This window comes from Vulpes vulpes, chromosome 11 (genome assembly GCF_048418805.1).
Source record: "Vulpes vulpes isolate BD-2025 chromosome 11, VulVul3, whole genome shotgun sequence".
In the NCBI taxonomy this organism is placed as follows: Eukaryota; Metazoa; Chordata; class Mammalia; order Carnivora; family Canidae; genus Vulpes; species Vulpes vulpes.
The window spans coordinates 49330969-49346636 of record NC_132790.1 but is presented as its reverse complement, the minus strand read 5'-3'; the positions used below and the strand labels follow the sequence as shown (position 1 = coordinate 49346636).

The window sequence follows — 15668 nt, the reverse complement described above, 5'->3', positions numbered from 1 at the left end:
TAAATCATTTAAATCATTCACCTCAGCCATTTTTCCTTTTTTATTCAGTATGCTCCATCCTGGAGTACCCTCACCATTATTTATGCAGTGTAACTGATGGGGGAACAGAGGACTAGCTGAGGACAAAGCACAAGCCCAGAGCAGTACATTGACAAGTCCTTGAAACAGGCAGAGGGACATTCCTCTACGGACACAAATGCCTCGATGTTCATACTTTGCTAAGGGCAGAAGGCAATCTTAGCCCATCCCCCAGGAGCCTGTAAGTTTACTTTAACATATGAAATTCCTTTTGAAATTTCCCTTTATTTCTATCCCCCAAGATACATGTTGGCAATCATCCTCCAAGCACATGGCCCACCGAAAGACATCTGAAGGGTCTCATGACTCAGGTTTTATTAGACGGTAACAAGTGACCTTTTCCCAACAATAGCCAGGCCCCTCAAGGTCCTGGAAACCTTGCTTCCAAAATTCCTTATCTCTAATTTTGTGCTATCTCCTGACCCCTTCCAACTCCCAGGTATATAATCAGTCACCCCTCACAGGCCCAGGCAGTAGCTCTTCTTGCCCAAGTGTCCTGTCCATGGGCTTTAATAAAACCAGCATCTTGCACCAAAGACATCTCAAGAATTCTTTCTTGGTTGTCGGCTCCAGACCTCACCTATATTCTGAAACGTCATCATAACCACTGTGTGGAAATTTCTCAAATGGCACCAAACTCCATGTTATCTCCTGGTTCCAGTTACACAATTTGCCTCTCAATGTTCCTCAGGCTCCTCAAACATTATGGTTAAAATTTTCCTTTCCCTCCTATGTACTCATAAGCCAAGATCAGAAACTAAATTACCATTCTTTTTGACAGTCTCAAAGACTTGGAGTTTTTTTTTTTTTACATGTCTTTCATTCCCAAAGTATCAAAGCAGTTGTCCAATACTGCTCTGATTCATAAACTCTCCTTATAGTTTTTCATGCTTTTGTTATTGCCCTAATTAAGGTGTTTTAAATCTCACCAATTTCACCTTAAATGGTTGACTGTTCTCTCCTTTTCACAACCTCCTAGAAAAACTACTTAAATATTAGATTAGATTTGTTCTAATGATTAAATGATTAGATTACCCATTTGCTCAATGACTTGGGGTCTTCAGTAACTCCTAGAGGTGTTACTTTCCTGTTATTCAAAGCCATCCACTGAAATCTCCCACCTGGTCTCTTTCCCAAACATGGCTAGTCAACCTACTACCCACTACTGGTTCTATCATTCTTTAAGATCCAACTCAAGGGTAACCCTGAGTTCCCCAGAAAGAAAGCAAAACAGGCATTGTAGGAGGTTAATAAGAGAGATGTCCTCAACTTCTATGTGTTGTTCACTTCTTTTTAATGGTACAAGAGAGTATCAGATAACTGATAGAGTACCACTAGTTTATTAATTAGAGGCCTGAATATCTCAGGCAAGCACTTTAAATAATAACAATAATAGTTACTATTGGACACCATCTATAGAGAATTTACCAAGTACTTCAAATACATTACAGTGTACATTACAATAATTTGTCAAATGCAGAATTATGGCTTTCATTTTATAGATAAAGAAAATAGATTTCCTAAATATGTAACTCCAAAGTTACTACAACTACGAAGTGATAGACCAAGAATTTAAACATGAGTCTATTTGCCCCCAATGTCAGTTGTGCTCCACTGTGCCTGTCTCTTGGTGAAAAGTTATGACACTGTCAAATGCTACGGGATTGCTGACAAGTAGACTTCAACCTTCAATGTTCTGGTGAGCTCTAAGTTTACGACAGCCTTTAGAAGTTGATTTAGAGTATAACCTAAAAGCATATTAAAAATGCATAGGCTGATTGTTGAACATTTGAGTATATGATAGTGTTCTGATTAACTTCATTAATAGCTTGTTTACTTAAAGTTTTTAAAGGATTATCTCTTTGATCACAGAACTTGAGTTAACAGATTTAGAGCTTCAAAATAAAAGGACTCCACCTAGTGGAGCAATTCAACTACATGGCAATACAGAAGTAGCAAAGTTAAATCCCTTAAATTAATTAGGGCCTAGAAATGATGATAGGTTCAGAGAAATGATGTTTGCTCTGACATACACAGTACCTAGTTTTCACCAAGGGAAGATGGTGAGGATATTACAGATGGAGTTAAACACAAGTACGCTGGGATTTGTTACATAAGTTCAATGCATTAACCAACATCCCAGGAGGATACCAAAGTGGCTCTACTCTGTGAAGTTAAAAACATTAATAGGCCTAGGGGAAAAAAAAAGACAGTGTTATCTCTAGTAACTCCCACAAGCCAACACTGTGTAGGTATTTAATAAACACTTGTCAAAAAAGTCAACATACTTTAAACAGGCAATAAAAATTATTTTCTTTTCAAAGATTTATTTATTTATTTATTTATTTATTTATTTATTTATTTATTTATCATAGACAGAGAGAGAGAGAGAAAGAGAGGCAGAGACACAGGAGGAGGGAGAAGCAGGCTCCATACTGGGAGCCTGACGTCAGACTCGATCCTGGGACTCCAGGATTGTACCCCGGGCCAAAGGCAGGCGCTAAACCACTGAGGCACTCAGGGATCCCCTAGTCAATAAAAATTCTATGGTTGAATAACTTTTTAAAAATTTTAATTCCAGCATAGTAATATACAGTGCTATATTAGTTTCAGGTGTATAATATAGTGGTTGAGTAACTTTTAAAATAACTATACAATGATACTTCAATTAACTGTGATTCCTTTACTTGATAGCCTTAATTATCCAAATTGGGAAGATCAAAATTGTCTTTGTACATTCAAAGGAAAAATCAAATTTGTTTTTCAAGGGCTCTCATATGTTCTTTCAATAGCAAGCATTTCTTTATTGAATGACTGGGACCTGATGCTAATGGCAAAACAAAACAAAAACAGGCAAATGAGAATACTAAAAAATTCCATTATTTCATACATACTCAAATTTAAAAAAGAAAAAGCCCACTGTGGATGAGAAGATCAATTTGGAACAGGAGGAGATGAAAGTGAAATCTTAGAAGCAAGCAGATTATCAGCAGCAAGATGTCACCACCTGAAGGTAAAATATGGGAAATCTGAATGAAGAACTGTACTCAAAAAAAGAGCTACTTGGGCCAATCAGCTCTACAGCAACACTGTGAATAAGAATAAGCATGCTTTTCTTTCTCTTTTTTTTAATAAGCATACTTTTCAATGCATAAATCTTCTTCCAGAAAAAGTTTTATCACTTTTAAAAGTCAAGAATATACTTTTGAGGAGCACTGAGTGGCTTAATCAGTTAAGCATCCAACTGTTGGTTTCTCTCAGGTTGTAATCTTAGGATTGTGAGATGAGCCCCATGTCAGGCTTAGAGCTCAGTAGGGAGTCTGCTTGAGATTCTCTCTCCCCCTGTCCCTCCCTCCATTTGTGTGCATGTACTCTCAAATAAAGCTTTAAACATTTTTTTAAAAAAAGAATATACTTTTGATCAGACGGGGGACAAGACGGCGGAAAAGTAGGGTCCCCAAGTCACCTGTCCCCACCAAATTACCCAGATAACCTTCAGATCATCCTGAAAATAGACGAATTCGGCCTGAGATTTAAAGAGAGACCAGCTGGAACGCTACAGTGAGAAGAGTTCGCGCTTCTATCAAGGTAGGAAGACGGGGAAAAAGAAATAAAGACACAAAAGGCCTCCAAGGGGGAGGGGCCCGCGAGGAGCCGGGCTGAGGCCGGGGCGAGTGTCCCCAGGACAGGAGAGCCCCGTCCCGGAGGAGCAGGAGCTGCACCAACCTTCCCCGCGGAAAGGGGCTCGCAGGGAGGTGGAGCAGGACCCAGGAGGGCGGGGATGCCCTTGGGCTCCCGGGGACACTAACAGGCACCTGCACCCCGGGAGAGCACCCGAGCTCCCTAAGGGCTGCAGCGCGCACGGCGGGGCCGGAGCAGCTCGGAGGGGCTCGGGCGGCAGGTCCACGGAGGGGGCTGCGGGGTGGGAGCGCGAATACAACAGCGCAGGCCCCGGAGCATAGGGCGCCAGGACACAGCCCAGGATCCGATCCGGCCTCCCCCGGGACAGGCAGAGGCCGGGAGGGCCCAGGACAGCGAGGACGCTCCTGCCCCGAGCTGAGCAGATCAGCGGCCCCGCCCGGAGCCTCCAGGCCCTGCAGATGGAGAGCTCCGGAGCTACTGCGGGAGCTGACTCCAGGGCTGCAGAGCTGCCCCCGCCACTGTGGTTGTTCCTCCTGGGGCCTCACGGGGTGAACAACCCCCACTGAGCCCTGCACCAGGCAGGGGCAGAGCAGCTCCCCCAAGTGCTAACACCTGAGAATCAGCACAGCAGGCCCCTCCCCCAGAAGACCAGCTAGACGGACCAGTTCGAGGGGAAGTCAAGGGACTTAAAAGTACACAGAATCAGAAGATACTCCCCCCTGGTTTCTTTTTTTGTTGTTGTTGTTTAATTTTCGATTTCTGTTTGCTTCCCCCACCCTTTTATTTTTTCTCTTTTTCTTTTTTCTTCCTTTTTTCTTTTTCTCTTTTCTTTCTTTCATTCTTGCTCTCTTTTTCTCCTTTTCCCAATACAACTTGTTTTGGCCACTCTGCACTGAGCAAAAGGCTAAAAGGAAAGCCTCACCTCAAAAGAAAGAATCAGAAACAGTCCTCTCTCCCACAAAGTTACAAAATCTGGATTACAATTCAATGTCAGAAAGCCAATTCAGAAACACTATTATACAGCTACTGGTGGCTCTAGAAAAAAGCATGAAGGACTCAAGAGACTTCATGACTGCAGAATTTAGATCCAATCAGGCAGAAATTAAAAATCAACTGAATGAGATGCAATCCAAACTAGAAGTCCTAACGACGAGGGTTAACGAGGCGGAAGAACAAGTGAGTGACATAGAAGACAAGTTGATGGCAAAGAGGGAAACTGAGGAAAAAAGAGACAAACAATTAAAAGACCATGAGGATAGATTAAGGGAAATAAGTGACAGCCTGAGGAAGAAAAATCTACGTTTAATTGGGGTTCTCGAGGGCACCGAAAGGGCCAGAGGGCCAGAATATGTTTTTGAACAAATCCCAGCTGAAAACTTTCCTAATCTGGGAAGGGAAACAGGCATTCAGATCCAGGAGATAGAGAGATCCTCCCCTAAAATCAATAAAAACCGTTCAACACCTCGACATCTAATAGTTAAGCTTGCAAATTCCAAAGACAAAGAGAAGATCCTTAAAGCAGCAAGAGATAAGAAATCCCTGACTTTTATGGGGAGGAGTGTTAGGGTAACAGCAGACCTCTCCACAGAGACCTGGCAGGCCAGAAAGGGCTGGCAGGATATATTCAGGGTCCTAAATGAGAAGAACATGCAACCAAGAATACTTTATCCAGCAAGGCTCTCATTCACAATGGAAGGAGAGATAAAGAGCTTCCAAGACAGGCAGGAACTGAAAGAATATGTGACCTCCAAACCAGCTCTGCAAGAAATTTTACGGGAGACTCTTAAAATTCCCCTTTAAGAAGAAGTCCAGTGGACCAATCCACAAAAACAAGACGGAATAGATATCATGATGACACTAAACTCATATCTTTCAGTAGTAACTCTGAATGTGAACGGGCTTAATGACCCCATCAAAAGGTGCAGGGTTTCAGACTGGATAAAAAAGCAAGACCCATCTATTTGCTGTCTACAAGAGACTCATTTTAGACATAAGGACACCGACAGCCTGAAAACAAAAGGTTGGAGAACCATTTACCATTCAAATGGTCCTCAAAAGAAAGTAGGGGTAGCCATACTTATATCAGATAAACTAAAATTTACCCCGAAGGCTGTAGTGATAGATGAAGAGGGACACTATATCATACTTAAAGGATCTATCCAACAAGAGGACTTAACAATCCTCAATATATATGCCCCGAATGTGGGAGCTGCCAAATATATCAATTGATAACCAAAGGTAAGACATATTTAGATAATAATACACTTATACTTGGTGACTTCAATCTAGCTCTTTCTATACTCGTTAGGTCTTTAAGCATAACATCTCCAAAGAAACGAGAGCTTTAAATGATACACTGGACCAGACGCATTTCACAGATATCTACAGAACTTCACATCCAAACTCAACTGAATACACATTTTTGTCAAGCGCACATGGAACTTTCTCCAGAACAGACCACATACTGGGTCACAAATCAGGTCTGAACCGATACCAAAGATTGGGATTGTCCCCTGCATATTCTCAGACCATAATGCCTTGAAATTAGAACTAAATCAGAATAAGAAGTTTGGAAGGACCTAAAACACGTGGAGGTTAAGGACCGTCCTGCCAAAGATGAAAGGGTCAACCAGGAAATTAAAGAAGAATTAAAAAGATTCATGGAAGCTAATGAGAATGGAGATGCAACCATTCAAAATCTTTGGGATGCAGCAGAGGCAGTCCTGAGGGGGAAATACATCGCAATACAAGCAGCCATTCAAAAACTGGAAAGAAGTCAAATACAAAAGCTAACCTTACACCTAAAGGAGCTAGAGAAAAAACAGCAAATAGATCCTACACCCAGCAGAAGGAGAGAGTTAATAAAGATTCGAGCAGAACTCAGTGAAATAGACACCAGAAGAACTGTGGAACAGATCAACAAAACCAGGAGTTGGTTCTTTGAAAGAATTAATAAGATAGATAAACCAATAGCCAGCCTTATTAAAAAGAAGAGAGAGAAGACTCAAATTAATAAAATCTTGAATGAGAAAGGAGAGATCACTACCAACACCAAGGAAATACAAACGATTTTAAAAACATATTATGAACAGCTATACGCCAATAAATTAGGCAATCTAGAAGAAATGGACGCATTCCTGGAAAGCCACAAACTACCAAAACTGGAACAGGAAGAAATAGAAAACCCGAACAGGTATATAACCATGGAGGAAATTGAAACAATCATCAAAAACCTCCCAAGACACAAAAGTCCAGGGCCAGATGGCTTCCCAGGGGAATTCTATCAAACATTTAAAGAAGAAACCATACCTATTCTACTAAAGCTGTTTGGAAAGATAGAAAGAGATGGAGTATTCCAAATTCATTCTATGAGGCCAGCATCAGCTTAATTCCAAGACCAGACAAAGACCGCACCAAAAAGGAGAACTACAGACCAATATCCCTGATGAACATGGATGCAAAAATTCTCAACAAGATACTAGCCAACAGGATCCAAGAGTACATTAAGAAAATTATCACCGTGACCAAGTAGGATTTATTCCCGGGACACAAGACTGGTTCAACACTCCTAAAACAATCAATGTGATTCATCATATCAGCAAGAGAAAAACCAAGAACCATAGGATCCTCTCATTAGATGCAGAGGAAGCATGTTACAAAATACAGCATCCATTCCTGATCAAAACTCTTCAGAGTGTAGGGATAGAGGGAACATTCCTCGACATCTTAAAAGCCATCTACGAAAAGCCCACAGCAAATATCATTCTCAATGGGGAAGCACTGGGAGCCTTTCCTCTAAGACCAGGAACAAGACAGGGATGTCCACTCTCACCACTGCTATTCAACATAGTACTGGAAGTCCTCGCCTCAGCAATCAGACAACAAAAAGACATTAAAGGCATTCAAATTGGCAAAGAAGAAAACAAACTCTCCCACTTCGCCGATGACATGATACTCTACATAGAAAACCGGAAAACCTCCACCCCAAGATTGCTAGAACTCATATAGCAATTTGGCAGCGTGGCAGGATACAAAATCAATGCCCAGAAGTCAGCGGCATTTCTATACACTAACAATGAGACTGAAGAAAGAGAAATTAAGGAGTCAATCCCATTTACAATTGCACCCAAAAGCATAAGATACCTAGGAATAAACCTCACCAAAGAGGTAAAGGATCTATACCCTAAAAACTATAGAACACTTCTGAAAGAAACTGAGGAAGATACAAAAAGATGGAAAAATACTCCATGCTCGTGGATTGGCAGAATTAATATTGTGAAAATGTCAATGTTACCCAGGGCAATGTACATGTTTAATGCAATCCCTATCAAAATACCATGGACTTTCTTCAGAGAGTTAGAACAAATTATTTTAAGATTTGTGTGGAATCAGAAAATACCCCGAATAGCCATGGGAATTTTAAAAATGCAAACCATAGCTGGGGGCATCACAATGCCAGGTTTCAGGTTGTACTACAAAGCTGTGGTCATCAAGACAGTGTGGTGCTGGCACAAAAACAGACACATAGATCAATGGAACAGAATAGAGAATCCAGAAGTGGACCCTGAATTTTATGGTCACCTAATATTCGATAAAGGAGGAAAGACTATCCACTGGAAGAAAGACAGTCTCTTCAATAAATGGTGCTGGGAAAACTGGACATCCACATGCAGGAGAATGAAAGTAGACCACTCTCTTGCACCAGACACAAAGATAAACTCAAAATGGATGAGAGATCTAAATGTGAGACAAGAGTCCATCAAAATCCTAGAGGAGAACACACACAACACCTTTTTGAACTCGGCCACAGTAACTTCTTGCAAGATACATCCACGGAGGCAAAAGAAACAAAAGCAAAAATGAACTATTGGGACTTCATCAAGATAAGAAGCTTTTGCACAGCAAAGGATACAGTCAACAAAATTAAAAGACAACCTACAGAATGGGAGAAGATATTTGCAAATGACATATCAGATAAAGGGCTAGTTTCCAAGATCTATAAAGAACTTCTTAAACTCAACACCAAAGAAACAAACAATCCAATCATGAAATGAGCAAAAGACATGAACAGAAATCTCACAGAGGAAGACATAGACATGGCCAACAGGCACATGAGAAAATGCTCTGCATCACTTGCCATCAGGGAAATACAAATCAAAACCACAATGAATGGATAAAGAAGATGTGGTTTATGTATACAATGGAATATTCCTCAGCCATTAGAAACGACAAATATCCACCATTTGCTTCAACGTGGATGGAACTGGAGGGTATTATGTTGAGTGAAGTAAGTCAATTGGAGAAGGACAAACATTATATGTTCTCATTTATTTGGGGAATATAAATAATTGTGAAAGGGAATAGACGGGAAGGGAGAAGAAATGTGTGGGAAATATCAGAAAGGGAGACAGAACATAAAGATTCCTAACTCTGGGAAATGAACTAGGGGTGGTGGAAGGGGAGGAGGGAGGGGGGTGGGGGGGAATGGGTGACGGGCACTGAGGGGGACACTTGACGGGATGAGCACTTGGTGTTATTCTGTATGTTGGTAAATTGAACACCAATAAAAAATAAATTTATTATTAAAAAAAGAATATACTTTTGAAAATTTCACAAATTTTCATCAACGGAGTCTTTGCTATGCCAAGGGTTATGGCAACTTGTATCTTTTTGAAAGCTTGTTTGAAACCCTTCCTTCATGAAGATTTAAGTAAGTGAGGCATCAGTATAACAGTCTGAGGGGCTAAATGCTGGTTACAGACAGGCCCTTTTTTTTTCCCCTCTGAGGAGACAGTGGGTATGGATTTGACCATCTGCAGACCTGAAGGTCAGAGCGATCAAAGATGACTCAACATGTCAATAAATTGATGTCGCCACTATTTTATTTATTTGCATATTACATTAAGGGTTTTGAGAACTTACCGCCCAGAAGAAATCAGCTTAAGTGAACCAGCATTTTCAAACAGTTGGGCTTTTGCTGCCACACTGAAAGATAATTTTAAAATGCAAGTTCCATTAAAATCTATCAGAAAATCACTGAGTTCAAAGTATAATTCAGGGTTATCAGTTAACATAAACCAAAAATAATTAATTATGAACTATCTCCAAAATTTGACCTGAATTATTTGTTTTAGGCTTTAATGTGGAAGAAATTTTTACATCTATTTTCCAGCTCAGACCAGATGTTATAAACCTATAGGTACCTCCCCCGGGGATCTTACCATTCTCATCTTTTCTAGTTCAGAAAACTGTGGGAGCAGTAAAAAAGACATTTTCTCCCACACAGCTTCTAGCAGTGATATTGATATTGGCTCCTGTGGAGCCATAGGGAAGAATCAAATCATCAAGACAAAAGAATGGTTGTTCATTCTGATAGCTAAGACAAAGTAATTCTAAAATGTTTCATATTTTTTAAATATTTGAACATAGTTCCTAAAGTGAAATGAAGGAACTCTGAATATGTGGCCAATAAATACATTTGTGGGTTCAAATCTTACTTCAAATCATGGGAGGCAGGGCAGGTCTATTTGAGAAAGTGAGACTATATTAAAACTAAGGAACACTGCGGTAATGAGAAGAGTTTCTATACTTATTAGAAGACAGTATCAAATTCCATGAATGATGTTTTAAGTTAGATTTTTAAAGTGTGTTGTATTTCTTTAATTGATAAACCTTTCTCTCAGAGCCTAGCCAGTTGATAATTTGAAAGGTCATTTTACACCTAATACAGAATATATATTTTAATTTCTACTTTGTCAGTACAATTACAAAACAGAAGCAAATCTTTTCTTTCCCTCACAAAGGATGGGGTTTATATTCTGCTATCTCCCGTTATATACTGGCTTAAAATTTAATGTTGCATAATGGCTAGAACTATACATACCGGGCAGTAGACAGATTTACAAATATAGTATTTGTCTATATAGTGGTACTTGGATTTCTGACCAAGAGTGATAATGTATGTCAAACACACTCTAAAATCATAAAGTTCTTGTCAAAGAAGGTGATGAACTAATGAATTTAAGATACTGTTCCAACAGAAACAGGCTTAGCGAAATGTCTTACTAGACTTTCAATGAGTAATTAAAGTGGTTCCCTAATTTTCCAAGTATTAGTTCTTATTATCTCTAAAATGAGGTTTCTACTACTTACTGTGGAGGGAAGCAAAGGACATTAAGAGATAACATACGTAGAGATGCCCAGTAATAGCTCACATAGCATTTGGAAAGCTCAGTTAAAGTCAGGAAAATAAAATGAAAGGGATAAAAACTTTCCTTTTTAGATTTTGCTTCCTCATTTATCCAAGTTCCCGTTTTCTCTTCTTTGTCCTCTTCCTATTTACATACATGTACTCTAACCTATCTGCCTTTAAATTTCTGGGTCTTTTGATTAAAAGTACTCTCCTTTGCCTTTCACCCTCCTTGTTCTCCATGAGCTCCAGTAAATACTCAGGTAGGGGAGACTTGTGATGGAAAGGAGAGAAAACAAACCCTCACAATCTAGATGGCAGTTGTACTTCTAACAAAGAGGTGGGGGAGCTGGGATATGGGCAGTTTGCTCTGCTGAGAGGTAGATGTCTAGCTTTTACAGAATGTCTAGTTTCAAAGCCCAAAACTATTATATTATACATATATTCTCATAACTTTAAATTGGGACATAGTTCTGCTTGTAGTTCTGCCTAAAATCCTATGTGTGTGGAATATATATATATATATAATATAATATATTAGAAAATATATTATAATATATATAATATATATAACTTATAATATATATATATAATATAGTAATGAATAATATGATATATATCACATTACATAAGATACATAAAATATATATCTTAAGCATACTCTAAATTTGTACATCCTTTGTAGAAGAGGGTAGGGTCCTATAGAGGTTGAATGTTCCCATGCTATAAATGAGGCATTCAGCTGTGGGACTCCTAAGGATTCTTTTGGACATACTCAACTCCTGTGTATCCCGAGAAGATACAACAAATGCAAACTCTCTCTCACTTACACAGAGCCAGGTCGCTGGTAGCCATTGCTTGAGGCAGTGTCTAGCCTTAACCTCCTGCACATTTTTGGAGGCAAGTCTGGGTTTGATGGCGCTTTGGGCATCTCTTTGAAACCTACAGAAGTTAAGCTTTGAATGGATCCACCGTAGCTCTTATTTCCTAAAAAGAAAACCCAAGAAAACAGGCAAGGAGCTATCAGACAAAATAATAGCAGTAACACAGTACATGTGCATAACAAGAGGAAGCATTTTTCTCTAAGCCCAACTGAGAAGGTACAGAATGTTCTTTGAGCACAGCAGCCCATCACGCAGGGAGATCACAATGTACAGTAATTACAAAGACATCACCTCACAGTGATGGAAAGATCGAGGAAAAAAGTCACAGTGCACAGTTTTAAAAATCCCAGCTCAGGAAAAGCATTGTTAGCCCCTTCACCATTAACTTTTCTCTGCTTAATCATGCTGAATAATCCAGCAGGTGATACAGAGACAATGGCATTTTATTGAGCTCAAAACTGGTTTACCTTCAGCTGCAGAGATGGACCTAAGAGAGGATGCTGAGGCTCTTTTCAGTCCTGAGAGCCCATAAGGCCCTTTCCTGACCAGGTCTATGGGTGGGTAAACATCCCCTGGGCTGGTGATGGAGGCAACACTCTGGCAATCTGATTCTGCATCCGTTTTGGTTGCATCTTCTTTAGAACTTGATTCAGGACTAGTTGCCCAAATTCCGAGACTTTTCTGTCCATTGGAAGGTGATGGGGATACAATCCAAGGAATCCCTCCAGATTTCTCCCTGGGCTGGCAGGAGGCAGACTTGGTTGTGCTGTTTTGTTCAGAGGAGTGAGAGGACAGAGACTCAATGCTCCCCATGGGTGTGCTGTCTGGGCTGCTGCTATAAGAGTCACCTGAGTGGGTGCAAGAAAACAACAGTGGCTCTCTATTGAGAACAACACAACCCAAACCCTTCCGCTCTCCAACTCGTATGTGCTCGGGGGCCACCTGTGGAGAACTGTCCTCAGTTCTGAAGAAAGGCTTTAAAATATGCATTTCAACTTAGTGAAAGTATTTTTCAATACTATTCAAGGGAGACTGTATATGTACCCTGACCCTATGAAATAATGTTACTTCTTAAAGGATTAGTGGGCCACTTGAATTCAGACAAGATTTGCCTCTAGAGGCACCCGGGTGGCTCAGTTAGTTAAGTGTCCAACTCTTGATCTCAGCTCAGATCTTGATCTCAGAGTCATGAGTTTGGGCCCTGCACTGGGCTCCATGCTGGGTGTGGAAGCCTACTTAAGAAAAAATTGCTTCTGAAAAAGAATTCACAAGTATTAGAATTAAGATTCTTTGATGATATTATAAGAGATCAATGGAAGAAAGGATATTAAAGACGTGCTTCTCTCTTTTTTAACTTTCTTGACCTTAGGTGGTTCTGAGTTTCAATGTATCTGAGTCCTCCTGCATTCAAAGGCACCAGTCATGTCAGCTGCAAATTAGAAGCTGCTCATATTTGTAAAAGAAAGGACTTTTTCCTTTTTCTGCCAAAAATATAGCAACATAAGAAACTGGCTATGTAACTGAATTATTTTTTAATGTTCCTAAAAGTAAGGTTTAAGAAAAAATATCAGAAAAACCATAATGAACTACTCAAACATATCTAAATTAAAAATTATTGTTTTCTGTTAAATACTGACTTTGAGAAAAAAATTAGGGGGCTTGGGGGTATAAAGTTAAATAAAACAAGTTTAACATCCACTGTGTACTCAAGCTGCCACTCACTTCACTGTGGGGCTTCATTCAGAACAGTAAGTTAGGAATAATGTGTAGTGTGGTTTCTCTTTTTATTTCTTCTCTCTCTCTCTTTCAGAAACTCTGATACCCAGGAGATGATGCTTTAAGGACATAATGTGAAAAGAAGGAAGAAAATGACTGCTTTAGCCAGACTTTTTCTTGTTTTCTTCTCTACCACTTTGACAATAGGACAAAACCTGCTAAAAAGTAGTACCTAATGTACTTAATAGCAGTTGCAGGAAAAAAGGGCACTGAGTGAATTATTTTTTTCCCTTTGTAGCAGTAATGAATTTGTTTGTTCAAAGTACCTTGTAACTATATCGACAAAGAATATATAAGTGGTGGGAGGAGTGCTGGATAGACAGCATCGGTAAAATCCTCTATGTATTTCTACCCTAAGGTTGGTAAGGTGAGGTAAGGCTAAACTAAAGAGTGAAGAAAGCATCTCCTGACTGTAGGCACACTTACTATCAGGCTCTGCCAAGCACGGTGTATACCTGCCTCTGGGCTTCCGGGAACCTGTGGAGAGGCAGATTGCGCGAGTCCTTCGGGATCCAGATCGAGACTGAGGCTGAGGAAGAGGAATACTTGGGTCTGGGGCAGTATGAAAAATCTACATACAAAAAAACAAAATGGACTGAGGTCAAAAAAGTGGGGGAATTGCCATTTTCACCATAAAATGGTATCTGTGAGCTACTAAATAATCTTAGAACTATATGCTATTTAATCAGTTTCATGGCAAAAGACACTTGATACAAAAAAATATCCTAGAATCATAACTTTCTTTTCCACTTACACTGAGTAATGTCCATTTTCTGGGTTTTCTTTTTTATCTTCCCCAATTTCCCAACAATGAATTTCAAAGACTTTCCAATAATCAAATATGAACAAATGTGTGTGTCAAAACACACTGAGTCTTACTATTGTGATACTTCCTTTCTCACATCATGCTGAATATAACCTGAAGGGAAGAGGCTCAGTCTTCCAAACAGTTCTTTGCTTCTCAGGAGAAGGTACTGTCCTGTAGTTCCTGAGCTCTCTTGGAACATGACAAGCTACAGGGAGAAGTCTGAGCACAGCTACAGGATACAGTCATGTGGTCTTGCATTGTGAGTGCTTGTAACCTTCGATAAATGAGGGATATTTTTCCACTGGCACCAACAAGGGGCCCAGGGAAGGAGTCTTTCCCTACAAGGAGTAGACCAGGCATAAATATATCACAAATGTTTTGACTTCCAATGGCTGGATTTTTTAATCATCTAATCATTTTGACATTCTCAATTTCCCATTTCCACAGTTATTCTAAGATCTCAATCTTTCAAAGAAACTGTTTAAAGACTAGAGAGGGCTTCAAGTATATCTCTGGAATTCTTTTGTTTTATTGAGAATATTATTGCTGCTGTAAGTCTAATTCCAGAGAGATAAAATGATTAAAAAGAGACTTAATCACCAAGTGAGCCTAACAAATTCTCTGAATATGAGCAAAAAACTCACTATATAAATACTAAGGAAGAAAATCTTGAAAAGTAACTGATATAAAAGGAGAAGAAACCATTTACCTGGAGGATTCTGAGAAGCACTTAAAAACTAAACAGAAAAAAAGAAATCACAGTCCTCATGAAGAAGCAATTTATATAAAATGTACAAGATTGATATTTTATAAGAACCTGAGATTACAATGCACTCAAAGATCATACAAATGGAAAATTCCTCTTTAAAAGCAAGGTACAAGATTTGATACTTCAACATGAAAATTCAGCCTACCTTTTCATAGTGCTCAATCAGAATTTCAACTACAATATTCTGAAATTTAATATTCATCATGGCAGCCACAGTTTCTTCTTGTGCTCTCATTAGAGTTGGGCCAAATATGACACCAAGGTTTGAGACAGTCATGAGATTTTGTTGGCTGTGTAGTGATACTCTGCAAATAAGAGCAACGAAAATAATATATGTTAAATATTTAATAATTAGGAAATGTTCTCATTTATCAAATTTGTGGCATTAATAAAATGTAAAATATGCCACGATAGGTTAATTTTCCCAAGTAGGTTCAGCCACTCCCAATTGGCATGTATGGTATATAGCCTAAAAAGATGTAAAAAGTTAACATTAGCTAATTAAAAATAATTACAAAGCTT

At 39.4% G+C, this 15668-nt stretch overlaps 1 protein-coding gene across 9 annotated transcripts in view; it reads right to left on the bottom strand.

The window, feature by feature from the left end:
- The window catches only part of ARHGAP42 (Rho GTPase activating protein 42), a 280896-nt gene that overhangs the window by 12154 nt on the left and 253074 nt on the right, over positions 1-15668 (bottom strand). For 8 of the 9 annotated variants that reach the window (XM_072726275.1, XM_072726272.1, XM_072726274.1 and 5 more), the window contains 5 exons: positions 15292-15451; positions 13996-14140; positions 12261-12641; positions 11740-11896; positions 9643-9705 (listed from right to left, as the gene is read on the bottom strand). In XM_072726275.1, coding sequence (XP_072582376.1) covers positions 9643-9705; positions 11740-11896; positions 12261-12641; positions 13996-14140; positions 15292-15451 — 906 coding nt within the window. The remainder of the gene's footprint in view (positions 1-9642; positions 9706-11739; positions 11897-12260; positions 12642-13995; positions 14141-15291; positions 15452-15668) is intronic. The other variant, XM_072726273.1, reaches the window with a different exon arrangement.